Consider the following 18769-nt stretch of genomic DNA (forward strand, 5'->3'; position numbering starts at 1 on the left):
ACACAGTTCACCATAAACTGCCAAAATACTGACCTACTAAAACGTTTCTGTTCCCAAAGACTGCTTTGAATTATCTTCAAAGCATCCTACTTATCCTACTTATTGTGGGATGATTAACTATGAGTTAATAGAGTTTTGATTTTGTTTGCTATTCGTTATCTTATACCTCTGATACTATCTGTTTATGTTGGTTTGTAACCGTTAAGGCACTCAGCTTTTTAGGGTAAGTGTTCTCCTGAATCTAGACTGAGTCAGAGCCTAAGAACTTGCATTTGTGTAACTGGGAGCACATCTTGAACCTTGGAACTTGCAGGTGGCTGTTGATCATTTTTACTTTTTAACCAGTTTTCTAAAGCTAAATGTACTGTCAAGAAAGCTGATTCTGATCACACCGCCCCTTGCCCTCAGATTAAACTTCTGTCTTTATTTATTTTTTTTTTTTTTAAGGCTGAAATAGTTCAACCTGTCTCTCATCACCCCTGCTTCCTATCCATAAGATACAGCTCAGCTTGGCAGGTTGGGACTTGCATCAGAAAAGTGTTGGCAGTTCTTTAAGTTCCTTAAATCCCATAAGGTAGCAAAGAAAACTACAGGAATAACTCTTAGGGAAAAAAAAAAAAAAAAAAAAAGGAGATGAACAGTGAATGGCAAGAACTGTTTTAATGAGCTCACCTCCTGCTTTTACCTTCTTCTACTGTAGAATTCATAGTCCTTTTTCCTTTCTGCAGTCCACCTTTACTGTTGCGCTCGCATCCTGTGGGTGTTATTTTGTTGGTGTAAGAATATGCCAGCAATGATGGAGCTGGGAGCTGGGGAATAGTCCACCTCTCTGCCAGTGCGGGACTGTTCTTTGGTTATCCTTGAGCCCTCCAGCCACACAGGTTTAGATTATTCAGCTGACTCTGCTCCCACTACTCCCTTTTGGAGGTTATTCTGCAGTCTGATAGATGCATCATTAAGAAATGCAGGCAGCATTCCCCAAATTTTATTCCTTTAATTCCAGATTTGTGCACTTAAACAGTGCAAACGAACTACTCTGCCCCACATTTATCCAACTTCAAGTATTTGGAGCTGATCTTTTCAAGAAGATTATAGACATTAGAGGCAGTTAAGGATCTAATAGATAAAAAGTTCCTTTGTTTTCGAGGACATACAAGTATATTTTATAATGCTTGTCGGAATTTGAGTCCCCTATGCTGTTCTGCTGAGAAGGAGGCAGCAACGATTATCCCAGCGTAAAAGGGTTTTGGTCGCGTGCTCTTATTCCTTGCTCTTCAGGGCATGGGGAAAGCATTGCGTGACAGGGCGACGTTGCCCTTCGGCCGGGGAAGGAACCACGACCGGGGCCTGGGCAGCTGCCGTAGGTGGGAGCCGCCCCGAGTTTGCCAGGCCTCTGGAAGAGAGTGGGATGATGTGAAAGGTGACTTAACCCTACGTGTCATTTCCTGTATGTCTGCATTTTAGCCATGACCGGTGCAGCTCAGAAAGCATGATGTTTCACTCCATCCAGGTGGTTGGGAGGAAACTATTTTCTTATTTGTAAGTTGACTCTAAAACAAATCCATAACTGACATTGCCAAACTGCTGCCTCTTGAGTAAACTATGTTGGTTTTAATTTTTCCTTTTCTGAGAACCAATTTCACAATGAATTAATGCTTGTGTGTCAACGAGGGAATGCTCATTAGGAAAACCACTGATCTGCTAGGCCTTTATGCTGTATCAAATGACTGGGCTGGCGGTGTGCTGGTCGCTGCAGAATGACCGATAGATTGCGTCACTGTTGGTAACAACTCCATTTTGGAGACAGAGGTCTTATGTCAATACTACTGGTTTCAGCTCCTGCTCTGGGCCTGCTGTCTTCTTTGCTGTGAGTTCAAAGAACAGCCTTTTAGTAATAGTAGGGGAAACTGATCTCTTAGATAGTTCTTTTGGTGGTTCTATCCAAGCTATGTTTTTGTTCTTCACGTTTGAAAGCATTTTAAAAGAAACTGTGGAAGACAGGATGGGTACACTGGGTAGGACACGTATGCTGTGGCTAAGTGCTAAACCAAGAAACCTTGCTGTTTCTGGAAGAACAATCCTTAGCAAGAGGCTTCTTTTCCAAAATATATTGCATTTGGCACTAAAAGAGTTCCATTATGCTTGCAACACACAGCAGTGCCACAGTGGTCTCTTCTGCAAAACCTGTGTACACATGCTACTGGGGTTTGTTTCCTCTGCGTATCGGAGATCATAAAACTCTGGAAGTCATGTTTTGACTGACCTGTGTTAATTGCATGGTTTAGGAAGTTTGATCTATTGATTTTAGTGAAGCCTGCTGAAGATTAAAACAAAAAAAACCAACCAAACAAAAAAGGAGTAGTTTGGTTCTGTTAGAGCCCCTGAATATTTGTGAGTTAGTTTCTTATGTCACTGAAGCAAAAATGGGCTTGCTTTAAAGAAGCATTCATAGAAGAAAGAAAGGTTTTTACAAAAGATAGCCATTTGATACCCATGTAATCTCTCAGTATGGGTTGACTCAACTGCATCTTTGGAGCATAGCAGCTGACAAAAAAAATTTATATGCATTACAAGTATCCAAAAGGTTACGGCTGATAACATTGTATCCCAGCTTGAGTTAAATGTAGAGGAGACACAGGCTGTGCATTCTTTTCACAAATGCAATTCCTCATGTTTTCCAGAGAAGCTTTTCCTTTGCAGAAAGACAGCAGGTTTTGGTCCTGTGTAAGTCATGCATTTAATACTGTTGTTAACTGACCTTCTTTCTTCTTTCTTAGAGTTTTATCTAGTTTGTGGTTCGATTTGTAAAATTATTTAAAAATGAGGCTACAACTGATGACTGACTGATGCTGCTTTCTTCTCTACTAGGAAAGGAAAGTCCTCCGATTAGTGATGTCCCAGATGATGCAGATGAACCTATGCCAGTACCAGAGGACCTTTCAACTAGTACTGGAGGACAGCAGAACTCTAAGAATGAGAGAGTCTTGGGTAAGATGACTAGTCCACTCTGATAAGAAATATTAGTACTGTATAATCTTAAATAAAGCACTACATAGCAAGCTGGAATATAGGCAGATCCTGTGCCTTTTCATCTGGTTTAGCACAGGATTACTCAAGTGTCCAATGCTTTTCGTGCAACTTTCTCTTTTGGAAAGGCATTTTGAAGGATAGTGAGCTTTCTCATCCCCAAAGAAGTTGGAAAGATCTTGCTGTTTATCTTATTTCTATAGCATAACTTGTTGCATGAAACTGCCCCCTCCATCCCAGGACAGATGGTTTTCATTCTACATAGAAAATAGAATGAAATATTACCTTAACTCAGATTTGATAAAAATTCAGTAAATTGTTGGGTATTTTTGTTACTATTTTTGCTATTTATTCAAATGTTATCTTGAATGTTACCCACTCAGATTTCTTGCGAATGTCAATTTAGAACATGCATGTTATTCACGTTTTAGATTCCAATGTCTGTTCTTCATTTACCCTTTTTTTAACTGGAAGAATTTCAAAAAACACATTTTATTTTCCTGGGTAAGTGTGCACAATTGATCAAGTCTGTTGGCTTTAAACAAAATATTGTTTAGGAAGGATTCTGCAAAATACTGTTTCTTCTTTGGAATTCCAGAATCCACACCAAAATAGCTACACTGCTGGCTATTGCATGCATTAGCTCCCATATAGTCCACTAAAGAAAAACTAGACAATGTTACTGATGGACATGGTGTTTGTTTACTAGAAAAAAAAAAAAGGATAATGACTCCGAGAATGCTATGATTAATGCCCTGTATGATAAAAATATCAGGATAAGAGAAGAGAGTGAATATCTTTGTTTTCTCTGCATATTAAAATATTACTCCTCACTTTTATATTCTTATAGTTTGAACAAGGGCTGAAGTAGAAGAGTGTCTACAGTAAGACTGCAAGTTATTTGAAATGCTTAAGCCTAAGGAAGTTCAATAAAGGATGGGAGGTGGAAAAGGAGGTACAGAAAGTGAAATAACTGAATCAAATCAGGGTAGTATAGCAGTGGTGTCAGCTTTAGGAATAGAACATATTTCCAGCTCCCAGTGCTTCACTTTATTCACCATTTGATCCCATTTCCTAAAGAGGAGTGTAACGTTCAGCTACTACATGCATAGCTATTTACCTGAAGAAAAACTTTAACGTTTAAAAGTGCTTTTTAATAATCTAATCGCTTACACTGTGCTTTTTTTCTCAATACCAAGTTTCTTTGGCCAAAATCTTCCCTTTATTGCTTGTCTACCAACTCTGCAAAATGAGTTACGTCTCTTTTCTCCCACAACAGCTAAAATCTGCAAAATACTCAACCCTTAATTTAAAAAAATCCCATGTTCAAAACCAAATAAACACACAGCATTTTTCTTTGAATTCGTTTCACTTCACAAATATAATACAGAACGAGCAATGATGTAGTTTATGTTTGCCACTGATGTAGTGGTTCTGCCAATAGTTCAATTTTTATTAACATAAAGTAAATAGATATTAAAGGTTATTGTAATAAATGATGGAGAAAATATTATCCTTGGCATTCTAAATACAGTAAGTTCCATCAGTCCTCATTAGCTTTTCTCTGTGCACCCAGCAATAAAGCAGGTTTTCCTTGTCCCAACTTTGGCATCTTTTTCTGCAGCCACTCTCCCTAGCCATAGGAGTTTGGTTTAGAAGGGTCATGTTGTTGTAGTGAGACATCAACTCCAACACTTGTCTTCTTTGTCTTTTCTGTAAAGCTGCCTTCACTTTCACCTTTTCTAATGTTCCTTTTTCTAGCCTTCGCTTGGCTTTCTTCTGAAATAGAAAAATTATATTCTCCTATTTTTTGAACTGAAAAGTTATATTCACCTATTAGAAAAAAAAAACATGTCTAAACACATACATGAAACGTATCAAAAAGAGCATCATTGCTACGCACATTCTGGAGTGCTAACAGGGATTGTTATGAAATAAAAGTTTGCTAGTCACGGATTAACCAGTGTAATAACACGATATTCAGGAGTGTTTGGCCTATATTACCCCACAGATATATTAGAGAAGCAGGACACTGTCTTTCTATCGTAGCAGTCATATGGCCACGTAGATGGGCTTTGTATTGTGTGCAGCGCTGGCATCTCTAAGCCTGTCCAAAGATCTCTTTCTCATCTCTATTTATCACAGAACTTAGGTAGAAAAGGATGATCTTAAAAGATGGTTTGAAGAGTGGTAGGTAGGCAATAAACTACTGTAAAGACCCACCAACTATATATACTTTATAGCAGGAAGATAACATATGGTCTGCGGTAATTGACAGGCGATGCACATGAGCAGGTACGACCGGGCAACGATTTTTCTCTATATGACTTTCTTAATGTCCCATCTGTTTCCTTCATGCAGAGGGAAGCCCCTGTGAACTTTGCTGTATTTCAGCATATAATTTACACTACATGCCACTTGATCTGTAACATCTTGGAATATCGGCTGTCCTCACTGCACGCACTAAAGCATGTTAGTTTGTCTCAGATGTGCAGATGTGTATTGAAAAGAATGACTAGGCTATGGAGCTTTTTTGCCTCAACTATTTGCCTCATCTTAGTAAAATTAGATGAAAAAACTGTTGTTAGTTTTAATTGGCTTATAAGACAGAAATGTTCAAATGACCGTTTGCTTACTCACATTTGTAGTAACACTTCATGAAACCTTTAAGCTTAGCGTCAAAAGGTTAATTGTCTTTTTTCATGAACTTAGAATTTCAGAGATCAAAGATTGGGGGAAATAAGTTATTTTTAGAAAAAAAAAAAAACGATAGGCTCTAGCTCCTCCTTGTGTTTTCAAAAATCTTTCTTGCTTCTTCCAACTCTAGACTGAGAATTAAACTTGATGCTATGGACCTGATGGAAAGAAACATTTGAAATATCTTTCTGTCCTCTGAGAATGAAGCTACAGTGGATTTCATAAGTTACACTACAGAATTCACCTGCCCAGATTTTCCTTGGGTGTCTTAAGTTTTTGAGTAGCTCACTTAAAATGACTAGGCAGGGTACAGATTTTAAAGGGAGGTGTTCAGAGGTTCATGAAAAGCATCCTTTCATTTGTCTCCCCAGGCAGAGGCACCCAATGCTTGAAATGCTTCTGACCAATGCAGAAACAATAAACGTGTGAAAAAGTCATTTGTGGAGTAAAGCCATTCAAAGTTTTTGGTAGTACGCCAAAGCAGCATAGCAAAGCAAAATGTTATTAAAAGATGTATTTTGATCACTGCTACATCCCTTTACTTCCTTGACAAGCTTGCCATCTTTTTAATGTTGTAACTCACAGAATGCTATTATATGTTAACCAGCTTCCTTCTGAAAACTCTATTTCTACTGCTTTGTCCACTAGACCTTCTTCCTTCCTCGTCCTCTTTTCTACCCCCAGATTTCATTCTCAGATTGATAAAGACACCTGTGGCTTTCCCTTCCCTTCCCTTCCCTTCCCTTCCCTTCCCTTCCCTTCCCTTCCCTTTCCTTTTTTTATCTACTCACTCACCTGCTCCATGTTGCAAGATCTCTTTTTTTCTAGAAAACACTGGGAAGGCTTTCAAACAAGGGAAAGGTCAGATTTTTCACAAGTCTTTAAGGCACTAGAGATTCTTACATCCATATGGGTCCATAAAACTCAATGTCTTTAAAAATCCTGATCTAAATTATTTAGAAATATACATCCCACTCAAATCCTATTCCTTAAAGAATTAGTGCTTTGTAATATACTTTAGACAAGCAGACCTATTTCCTATGCTTAATATATAACATACAAGCCAGTTTAAAATATCTTCTGCTGATTCTCACTACCCCCACTGAACTTTCAGGTTAAGTGTTGCATATATCTTATGTGGCTAATCGGTACTGAACATCCTGCACGTGGTAGACTGTTGCAGTTTAGGGTCATTTCTGCCTTAGGACTGTATCCTAATTAAAGCCATGTGTGCAAAGCCAATGATTCAGGTAGCTGCAGGGCAGACCCTACTTCGTGCTGGAAAAGCTTCATGTTGTAGTGGTAACATTTGCCTAAAAGAATAAACAGTACATTCCTTTATCCATACCTGCCCACACTGTAACTGGCCATTGATAGAAAAAAGATAATTAATAAATGAGACCAGCTTGATGTTACTGACCTCAGACAGAGGCTGTGGGTACAGGGCCTCCTCTGTACTGACATCTCTCTGATAGAGATGACCCTTTAGACTTCCAACATGTAAGGCATGGATTTCTTGCTGAAGAAAATGATCACAACCCTAGTCACAGATTACAGCAGGACGTGAAATTTGTAACACGTGCAAATATTATTCTTTCTGAGAGGAGAAGATGGGGAGAATTCACTTCACCAAATTGAACTGAAACTGTTGGACAACTGGCAGAAGATGCCAAAGTCACAAGCCACTGTGGTCCTGGAGGTCATGTTTCTGACACAAGAGAGAACAGACTTATTATGAAGTTAGAAACTATTTGTTTAAAATAAAGAATACTAGTATGAGGAGAGAAGTTAAAAGGAAACATTTTTTGACATTTAGTGGCAAGCATCAAAAGGACTGATCTTATCTCTCTCCCGTAACACGGTTATTGCAGCAGAAGCCGTGGTAGTGACAGAACCTCAGTGCCCAGGTATCTCTGGGAACCTGGTGTTGCCTTCAGATCCTGGGTTTTCCCTAGCTGTCAGGGTCATCCAGAGGTGCTAACCTGTACCAGTAACTAGTTACTGGGGCAGGCAAGCATCCTCATTATCAGCTGCTTCAGTGCTTTTTTTCCTTAAAAGGAATTCAAGCATTTGACAGCAAGGACACGAGCACTGTTGAGGGGTCACTAGGCCAACCACAACAGCTTACCATTACATCAGTCTGCTGCAACTCATACATAGCAGGGTGGAGGCAGAGTAAAAGTGTAGAAAGGCTGCAGATGGAGGGGACAAGGGAGAAAAGCCAAAAGGGGAAGTGCCCCACCCCAGCTTGCAAAATCAGTCCCTTTGCTAGAGACAGGTTCAGCTCACAGCTGTCCCGGCTCTTCGGCAGGGCAGGCAAGGGGTGGAGGTAGCTGAGCCTGCCATAGCTGAAGTGTTTGCACACTCCTCCTGTCGGAGTTTGGTGGCTATGAAGGTGTTGTGTATGAGTAATAAAACGCACATGTGTGGCATGTAAGCACATGGCGTATCATCATTCAGAGAAATAACGTAACCTGGAGGGTTGGGTAATGTGTTTTACTTGCTTGGCTTTCAGATGTAGCTCTCCGTTGCTCAAAGGTGCGAAAGTGTGTAGAAGCTGATGAGCCTTCACAAATAATTGCTGATGAAGTCTCACCTAATGTAGTTCTCTCAGCCCCTGAGAGCAGAGAGAACATTTGTAACAATATGTTTTCGGGAGCTTTGAAAGTCGTTTGGGGTATGCAAATGAACCTCCGTAGTGAAGGAGGGCTTGCAAGTCCAACTGAGGAGACTTCTGAGAGTATTGAAAAACTTATTATTGATATATTTTAGGAACCTTTAAAAATAGGGAAGTTGGGAATCTCCCCTTTCATTTGGTCTGGAGCACCCATTTCTAGACCCAAAGTACAATACCCAGCATGGACAGAAGCTAGTGTGCTCTGAGAGCCTGCCGTTATGAAATTTCTGTTTTGGAAGGGAACCTAGGAAATATTTATGTCAGGATTATATTCATTTTCTATGCAAAACTCTTCTGGGGATTTGTATAGAGGAGGATGGGGATGGGTTAGTGGAAGAAGGCGCATGATAAGTTTCATGAATGCCGTTGCATATGATGTGTGTATATATACCAGCCTTCAAAGGTATATTTTCCTCGTGCACAGTGTGGAGCAATGTGCTAGAATGAGATGCAGAAGAGGCAAATATGCAGGGCTACTGGAGAGCTGCCTTCTTTCTGTAGGCAAATTTCTTCATCAAATGCTGCAAATAATGGAGGGTGAACGTTTGCAAAACAAACTTGCAAGTGTTTTTCCAAAGGGACAGTGAGCCAGCCTGGCCATGAGAACTGCCATGCTCCTGGAGCATGCACCACTGTATTAGCTCAGTTAACTGAGTCTGTGCAGAGCAAGGCCTGTAACCAGGCAAATAAAATTTCACTTTCTGATATAATCAGAGGGAGTGATGAAATACAATCCTTCAGGATGGAGTTTATCCTAAAAAGAGTTGTACTTTTACAGCAATTTCTATTTTGTTTTACAAGGAGGTTTTCCACTTATCAACCTGTCCAGCAGACGGACGAATTTTGTTGCCTCAGTGTGGCCACATAATGCTGCAGGGGCCGGTGCAGCGATTTAGTTATTTATTTCCCCCCGATTTCTCCAAAGTCGTGTAGCTCTTAGAGCTGCGGCCGATTTCACGAGTGCCTGCTGGGTGGTGCCGTGTTTTCAGAGGGGAGTGCGTAAGCGTAAAAGAGACAGGGAAAGCCTCGATGCTGTGCAAGGTTTCTTTCTCTGCCGTTGAGAAGGCAGCGAGCGTTGTTTAAACTGGAGACAAGCAGCGTGTTTAGCAATGTGGCTTTTAAGTACGGATACTGAGCCTGCTGATCTAATCTGCAGTTAGAGGAAGTTGTCTTTATCTGAGCAGAAGAGATGTGCTTCAGCGATAAGCCCCGTTCGAGCTCGGGAGTTAAAATTATCTAGCAGGATCTCAGCCGTGGCTGCAGCACGGCTCAGACACATGGGGCTTTGGCTGGAAGTGGGACATATTTTAAGCTGGGGAGGACCTTTGTAACTGCAAATTGCTAAACCTCAGCTTATTTTGGGGGAATGACTCCGCATCATGGGCTTGGATGGACCTTCCCACCAACACCCATCTCTTTATTCATGATTATGTGGCGTTTACTGCTTGCTGTAGGCTTGCTTTTTCTCCTGCCCGAGTTGTCATTCAACCGGGTGCTCTTCAGGCTAACTGGGGGACGGAGGCGCAGTGTAAGGAGTGGTGCCACCACCGCTGTTTTGCATTTCTCCGGGCTCTTCTCCTGTTTCCGTAACTTCAGCTCCTGTTCCAGTGCCTCGCCGTGAGAAGCCCATTTTTGGCTGCAGGCAGCCTGCAGCCTTGTGAGCCAGGGGGGAAAAGCAGCCCAAAGCAGGTTAGACCTGCAGCGTGCAGAGCAAGATGCTGTCTGCCGCCCCTTCTGTCCTCACTAAGTGAACTCTGCGTTGTGAAGATGCACAGAGGGTGAATGTAATTCCTGGCAAAGTAATCCATTTGCTGTGAGCTTCGCTGTCCTTGTTTTCTACATGGTTTTAAGTTAGGATCAGTGCCTAATTCCTGTCTTCAGTGCAATTGCGGGACGTGGTTCCCAGAAGCATTTCGGTGTCTAAGTCACAGGGACAGCAAGAAGCTGTCTAAGTTACCCTTCCACCGTCAGCCAGCGTAATGCCACGCGTACCAGATGGGATTGCTGGAAGTGAGCAGAGTCCCACTCCCTCTTTGATTGCAGTGAGATTTCAACTCTGAAATGCCAAAATCCATATCTAAAAAGGGGAGTAATTGTCCCGTTGAAGGTTTATAGAGTTGTGGAGAATGCAGAGCAAACACAGAATTTCTGTCAATTTACAAGGCTGTTCCAAAAATAAAAGAATAAAAGTCCATGTTTTGCTTCATTTCCTCTCTTTTTGTCCTCTCCCAAATATAGTCAAAAATTTTATTTGAGAAGTGTAGTAAATGTAGCAGAAGTGGAGAAGTGTAACAGAATGAGTTGTCTTCCACTCTCCCAAGCCATACATCAGAGTTCAAAGAGAGAGGAGGAAAAAAAAAAATTTTAAGGGACTCAGTACCTGCTGCTGTACCAAAGAGTACGGAGAACTTAATGTAAGCCAATTCTTTTTATTCTGGAAATATTGCTTCTGAGGAAGTTGCTCTTACCAGAGTTTTCAGTAACTTCTAGACTATTTTATGGAAGTGCATTAAACCCTGCCTGCTCTATGACCCTTCCTTTTTAAAAATTGTAAGGAGCTTTAACAAGACTTGCTTATTCCTTTGTATAGAAGAGAGTATCTGCATGTGATTTTACCTTCCATGTTAAGTAATGTAACAGAAATATTTAATGCATGGAAAGGTGTATTTTAGCTAAAGTTGGTGACACTTTCAGCTCATGTTGCAATTTATAGAAGAGGAAATATTCATTCTCTGTATTTCATCATTTAAAAGCATCCTGTATTTGTAAGAAGCTGTGATCAGACAACATCCCCACTATGGATTTGAACTTCCCAAATCTTTAGTGGTTTTTATGTCTTTTTTTCTTCCATAAGCTAAGAGCTTTATGTTCTGATTTTTGATGAGGGTACAGGGTTTTTTGGAGGGAGGAGATTGATCCCTTCCCGTTCACAGTACTGTGTATCTCAACATTACATGGACAGGGTTATTGGGCCTATTTTTTCCTGCTGTGAATAAGTTTTGCAATGCTCGGAAGTGGTGGCAGTGGTTGGTGTTGAAGTGGGATGGTTTCATTAGCGCTGAAATGGGTAGTGCCAGCTAGGGAACACTGCCGTTTCTGCTCCGCTCACACTGCCTGTGTGCTTTAGAGAGATCTTTCCAGCTCTTTCCATATGGGAGTTTCTTTTCATGGGAGAAGAAAACACGTGCACATAAAGAATTCAGCACAAAAAATGTATTTGCCTTACAGTGAGATTGGCAGAGTGGTCTGAGACCTGCTGCTTGCGTTTTGTGCCAAGGGAAAAATGACAAATGGAAGGAAAGAGCTCTGTGGCTGAGGGAGTGTTGAGTTGCCCGTGATTGCTCTCCACCCCAACATGCTAGCTGCCTGTGTGGGTAATTTGGGCCACAAATTTCTCTGCCTCTTCTGAGAAGACCACTTGTCCTCTCCCGTTCCCCTCCAGTCCCTCAACTCCCTCACTTGTGGGTCTGCCTGCATGGAAGTGCACAGCTCTGGTTTCCTGTGGCTGGAGCCACCAGTGCAGACCTGAGACTATTCCTCCAGTATTGACATGACATTATCACAGAGGCACCTGCCTTTTGGATCAGGGTTCATCCTGCTTCCTTCCAAAATCCAAATAATGTTGTAACTGACACATCAAAGTTGGAGGGGGAGGCAGGGAAGTCTGGTGGGCCAGTGTGGTTTTTGGGCTTTGCAGGTGTGGACCTACCCTGCAGCATTTTGTCTAGCAGTCAAATAGTAACTACACTCTTTTGGGGAGGGGTTGAGCTTCCTGCCCATTTGTCCACATAATGGCAAGTAGAAATAAAAATGAGGAATGTTAAAATGCTCGCAGAAGACCAGTTTTGGAGCCTAACGTGAAAAAGTCAAGGAATGAGTAATGGTAACGAGGCATTACCTTTGGCAGGAGCACGTTTGTTTAATCCTACTGCTGCACTGCTGGTAGATCCTACTGAAATTGGTATCCTGTCATGGGTTTATAGCAGTGTTAAGTGGAATTTTTTCTCTCCTTGCAAAACAGACTAGAGAAGTCTCATTTTGTTTGTTCTATAATTACACATTAATGAGTCTGTACATTTGCTATACACTCTTACCATTGCTAATAAGCTCTTTTCCTCTGTGCTGTGAAAGAGACTGATTTATACAATACACGCTTTAGCCTTTGATGTTAAAGATCCAATGCAAAAATATGTTTCATTTCTAAACCTTTTTTTTTTTTGCTTTAAATCTTTGCTTCTCTTTGATACTCCCTTTGAAGTTTGAAATGGCAATAAGTTTTCCAGTCACAGGGAACTGTTTATTCCAATGTCCTCTCTCTCTTAAATGTGCATGCACACACATATACACAGGTATGTATACAGATAAGACTGTGTTTTTCTGCACATACAGAATTATGTGCCTGCAAAGTCAAATTCCTCTGTGTGTGTACACATGTGGAAAAGACTGAAATAGAACACACATACGCAAGATAGCATTTCTTTTGAAAGCTGAGCTTTTCATTTTTTTGAGGAGAAAGAAAAGGCCTATCAACTGTGCATTCTGCAAAATAAAATCATGCAATAAAAATAAATTTTTCGAGCCTAAAAGAGGAAAAGGTTAGTTCCTGCTAACTTGTCTGTATCCCTGTAAGAGACCTAAGTGTAAATTCCATTTGGGAAGTGGGCAGCAGCTGAGGAAGATACGTTTGTACCCCTTGTGGCTTTTGTAGTCTCTTTGGAGCTACCAGACCCAGGAGCCTTCCTGTTGTGAAGGCACAAAGGGTCGTAAAACTGAACGGACAAAAAGAAACTCATGAAAAAAGGAGTTGGGGAAAGGAGAAGCAAACTCAGTGCAACATACCGCCTCTAAATCCTGTCTGCCCACGTTCCTCACCGCTGCGGTACCAAGGAGAGTTTGCGTGCAGCACTCCTAAGCCCCATGACGTTGATTTAGAGGTGACATTTGCTATTCTCTCTCATGGCAGTGCTAGCTCAGGGGATGCAGGGGTGCGTAGGCTCTCTGGGTGCTCGCCTGGCAGCATGACAGCCCGAGGATGGCAGGCACCCAAGGGCAAATTGCCCTGGACCAGGACACCTTTGGAGCCACGGGAAGCCTCCAGTGTCCCAGGAAAGAGTTTCCCACTGGCAAAGCCACTGCACAGAGAGTGAATGCAGCAAAATCCCCACCTCTGTCTCCTGAAAAGCCATTGAGGAATTTCCTCGGCATCTCGTTTGAGGAAAGGCAAAGTGCAGTCCCCTGCAGCAAACAACACTGCACTCACAGACCTACACACACTCTGTGAACGCTCCTAATGTGAACAGTGGTGGTTTGGTTACCTCTAATGGGCATCAGTTTAAGCATTGTTCGTTCCCTTATTCAGATGTTTTATTCATTTAATTTCTTGCAGTGTCAATGGGATAAGGTCTCTAATGGAGAGTGAGGCATAAGCTGATGAAATGGTTACTTCAAAAGATTCTTTTACCTTACGTTTTCCAGTCATTAGCCATATTTGTTTTAAAGATCTCTGTACTAACCTTAGCATTGCACAGTGAAGCTTTGGGAGATGTCTAGTCCTTAAAATCAAGGGATGGATGACTGATGTATTGAAATAATCCCATAGAAAATGCAGATAAAATGTCTTGTGTCTCTTATTTGAGATACAGCTTTACACTAAAAGCAGATGCATGCCCAACTTGATAACTTGCTCAGAGATGTTTCAGTAGCTAATTGAGCAGATGAATGCAAAAGAATGATTAAAAGAACAACTGTAACAGACACAGTGAAAGACCTTCTGATCTCCCCATCACAGAAAGCAAGAGTGATATTTAGGGAATCTCCTATGCAAGTGTTGAGGAGCTACAGCTGAGTGCAGAATACAACCCTTCACAAAGGCTAGGCTGGTTGAGCAAAATGCAGTCCCCAGCCTTCCTGTGCAATGACTGGTGTTTGCTGTACAATCTTTTCTATTTTTTCTTTCCCCTCTCTTTACCCTCAGTGGGATCGAACACAAGTAGTTATTTTACTTACCTACTTCCTGAGAACAGAGTGATCCACACATTCTGGGCTGTGGGTTGTGTTTTTCACATTCAGGCATAGGATGGGAGTTCATCAGATAGCAAATGGGGAGCTCTAGCAAATCACACATTTGCATCAGCAGAAGCAAATTTCACAAGACTTGCTGGGAACGTTTGCCACAGCATGCCACGGTCCTGCACGAATAACAGCCACGGCACATTCATTTGATAAAGCAATGGCAACAGAAAATGAAACTTTTAACGTTTTCTTTTACAAATACTTGAGAAGCACATTTTACCCTTAAGGCATGAGCCTGTGGCTCACATCAGCTTTGCTGGGACTCCACGTGTGAAGTGGAAGTGAGAAGACTCTCGAGTGGTGAATGAGCCATGTTTAGTTCGTCCTGGTGCAAGGAGAGCTCTAGGCACAGCTGTGGTTCAAGTGCTTGTCATGTTGCCTTACAATTCCCAAGAGTCTGAAGGCCTGCCGGTAAGATACAGGCATCGTTTGGAACTGAGCACCTAGCATGCCTTGAACCATGCCATCGGTATGGTTTAGGCTTTTGTGTTAGACAACGGCACTGACTCCTTGCCTTGAGATCCTCTCCTCTCAATGAAATGTCACTGATTGGTCGGTTCCATATTTTTTCCATGATTGCTGACCAGTTTAACCAGCTAAAGATTAATTTTGTAAAGGCCAAGTCCACACACTTGCTGTAGCCTGTAGCAAGCTGCCTGGGAGTGACCTGGTTTAGCCTGTATGACCAGCAGGTCAAATTGTATTTTTGGATATACATCTTCCCAGATAGTGGAGTTAGCAGGATTTAATTTGCTTTCTGGACCTCACACTGTGCAGTGCAGGTCTGGTACAGATATCAAAGTTCACCTTGGCTAATAAGAAATAGCAGCTTCTGCGGGGCTGCTTTGCAGTTCCATGGGGAAGGTTTTTCATCCTTTTCATTTGCCTCACTCCGAGTCCAGCCACTCAGCCTAGGTGTTACCATGAAGTTTAGGTGCATTATGAATCCTGGCTTAGTAATAAACTTAAAGTTCATGGGAAGGAAGAGCAACATAATGTATAATATCCCTGTAGTATATTAGGCTATTTTTCATGTGACTAAGCAGCCTAGCATTTTTACTTTATTTGCACTGAACTTGGGAATGAACTTAGAGACATTGCTCTAGAGAGAAACTAGTCACTGTGCAAGTTGTCCTTTCAGAGCTACAACTGGAAAAAAAAGAATTCTTCTTCAAGAAGGATATCATTTTGAGTCTTGTCAGTTCTCAGATCTTGACTTCAGTGTCGTTCCCTTAAACAAATACACACATTTGTATTTAAATTCCTGCAGAATCAGAACTTCAGAGTTTTAAGTGTCTTACTGTCAGCCCATATCTGTCATCCTAATAGGCTGCGTCACTATCAGGTAAATACGGCAACATGGAAAACATGGGTGCACAGCAGAAGGCTTTTGTCAGACACTCCCAATCCTTCAGGTTTCCTAAACCAAAAATAGCAAAGTAGTTTTTGTTATTTTGCAATGTTTGAAATGTGCTTTAGGTGTGAACTGAGCAGGTGCTTCAAAAAGCCGTAGGAAGATTCATGCGAGTAAAGGCCACTTACACTATTTAGAACATGTGAATAAGAGCAGAGAGGAAGCTTGACAAAAGCTTTGCCTGCTAGACACCTTCAGCCATTCCATAAATGCTAAAAGGGCAGGAAATGTCAACTCAGATAGTCTTAACAGATCATGAACACTCACAAGAAGCCAAATTTTGATCACTCTCTAAATGCCTGACACTAGTTTTCATTATTTTGTTCCACTTCTGCCTAATTGCAAGTCCAGTTTTCACATTAGCTGGATAAAATTACTCTTAATGTTTATGCAAGACTGGAGAAGGAGGTAGAATTAAGCTTTGGGTGTTTCTAGTGCTGTTTTTCTCAGATTGTTTTGTTCTTACTGTCTACGAATTTGTCTTGTAGCATAGGGTTGCTAGAAAAAGAATAGTGCTCCATTGCTGTAGATACTACTCAAACACCAAAAACATGCCCCAAAGAGCTTACAATCTGATTAACGTTTTACTGATTGATTAATTAAGCCTTACAATTCCAGCCCTGAGGTAAAGGTTTGGTAGGACACAACCAGATGTAATTAATCAGTCGTGCCTTAGCATCTAAACCATATTGTGTATTCTGGGCAGCAGAGAACAAATTTGTTTTTCTAATAGCTGCAGCAAAATAATCAAGTGTGTTTTTCCACTATGCAGTGGAACTGCTGTGGCACAAAACATTCATAGTCTTCTGCTCTGTTTTAAACAATATGTCTCCTTAACTTAAAAAGTGAGATCTAAAAGTGTAAAACAGGTAAACTTAAATAGATAACAGATTTCATGATGTTAGCTGAGAGAGTCAAGTAAGTTTTGGTAGTGAATGATGAGATCATTTTGGAAATCAGAAGCATCATAGGAAATCATTTCTTCCATGAGTTTTAATTAGTCTAGCTCTTAAACTTCTGGGAAATGTAGAGGGTTGAATTCTAGCGCTGCGTCTGATTAGTACAGGGTTGTGCTAGTGCAGTGACTGGAATCACAGACTGGCACTGGCAGGAGAGGAGAGAATGAGGCTGCTGATTGTGTCAGGAAAGGCAAGTGAAGAGGAAGTTTGAATATATGCCCAAATTAGCTTAACTTTCAGGGATTCCTGAAATCTTATCCAGGTTTATTTTTTTCTAAGATGCTTCTGAAAATCTTTTGCGTTGCAAAAAATACTCTATTTATTTGGAGTGAGATTTCACACCTCATAACTGAGCATGTATGAGAAGAGCTACAGAGCTGAACTGGAGATAACATATTTTTCAGTATTTAGTCATTTCCTACAATAAAGGTGCAGGCTGAGCTGGGCTCTTGTTTCCTTTCTCAGACCCCCAGCTTCTGCCATGCTGGTTGCAGTGCAGCACAAAATTAAAAACTGTTTTGGATACTTTAAATGGCTCTACACTATTTTTTCTTGAGGTAGTTACCTTTAGGACTTTTACATCTCACTATGAGTAGACAGGCAGTACACGAATAGACCAGCTGAGAGAAGTTACAGCTTCTTTCCTATTTCTGTATCATTGGTAAGGAAGAAAAAGCCTGCTTGTTGTCCTCGAGCAATTGAAGGTGAAGGAGATCTGTCTGAGGCTTCAGCCCCTTGGTCCCTGGCACTTATGGATGCAGACACATTTTTCAGGGTGGGCTATAAAAAGAGTATAAAAACAATATTTTGTATAGTTATGTAGGCACTTTACAGATTAGGGTGGCATTTTCACAAACAAGGTGACAAGCACATGGCCAGATTTCAACTTCATGTGTTAGGACACTTGTGAGGCAGGCAGCCAGATATAGGAATCGCTCCAGACAACAGCACAGCCACTGAGTTTCCTCATTTAAAAAATATCTTATTCCCACTAAAAAAGAATTAAAGACTGTACAGATAGGGAAGTAAGGGCACATGATGAATTAAGTGCCTTTCCCATGGCCACACAGGAAGTTTGTGGCCAAGCTAGGAATTAAACCTAGATTTCCTGAGTCCAGATCCAGTGCCCTGCCCTTCTCTGAAGCAAAAAAATTTTGTTTGTTATCGAATTCTCTATAGGCTGAAGCAGAAGGCTACTGTTTGTGAGGATGAAAGTTGTTGAAGTTAAGTACTATTTATAATCAGTGAGAAACTGAGAATAGTCCTGGACCAAATATTGCCAATTGCTATTGCTATTTGATGTTCTCTTTTTCCAAGTTTACATCAGCATAAAAATCCCCTTGTGGTATTGCTCCTTAACCAAGCAATCAACTCATTCCTTTCTTTATGGCTAGGATCGCAGTACAGGCCAATGCTTGGTCGTTTCCAGCTGTCCTGGTTTAACAGTAAGTAGCATTATGACTGTCTTGACAAGAAAATAATCATGTTTCTGCTTCTTTTGCATGACATTTCTCATCCAAAATCAAATAGAAAAAATGCATTCATTTGCTGTGGAGAACATCCATAGCTAAGTATCATACACTTTTGGCTTGACATAACTTTGTTTCTTGAATATTGTCTTTGGAAATTAGGAGAGGCTGCACTGAAGTTAAAACCAGACTAGAACTGGTAAAGCCAAGAGCAGTCTGGTCATGGCCCTCAAATCCAAAATACATGTCGGCCCATTTTTGTGATAGGTAAGAAAAGACAAGCTTGGCAAAACCTGCACAATGCTCATAGTATCCCTCGTATACATGCACATGAGTCTGCACACACAGGATCAGCACTTACTTACTTCTGAATAGTACAACTTGGTCACACTGCCATCTCTAAAAAATAAGGCAGTATATAAGCTACTTTAATGTCAAACTGCAGATACTGTTG

General features: G+C 41.1%; 1 protein-coding gene across 4 annotated transcripts in view; it reads left to right on the forward strand.

Annotated features, from left to right (window-relative positions):
* IKZF1 (IKAROS family zinc finger 1) overlaps positions 1 to 18769 on the forward strand; it is a 64025-nt gene that overhangs the window by 12482 nt on the left and 32774 nt on the right. For all 4 annotated transcript variants that reach the window (XM_062567939.1, XM_062567940.1, XM_062567941.1 and 1 more), the window contains exon 3: positions 2869 to 2988. In XM_062567939.1, coding sequence (XP_062423923.1) covers positions 2869 to 2988 — 120 coding nt within the window. The remainder of the gene's footprint in view (positions 1 to 2868; positions 2989 to 18769) is intronic.

Source organism: Rhea pennata, chromosome 2 (assembly GCF_028389875.1).
Source record: "Rhea pennata isolate bPtePen1 chromosome 2, bPtePen1.pri, whole genome shotgun sequence".
Classification (NCBI taxonomy): domain Eukaryota; kingdom Metazoa; phylum Chordata; class Aves; order Rheiformes; family Rheidae; genus Rhea; species Rhea pennata.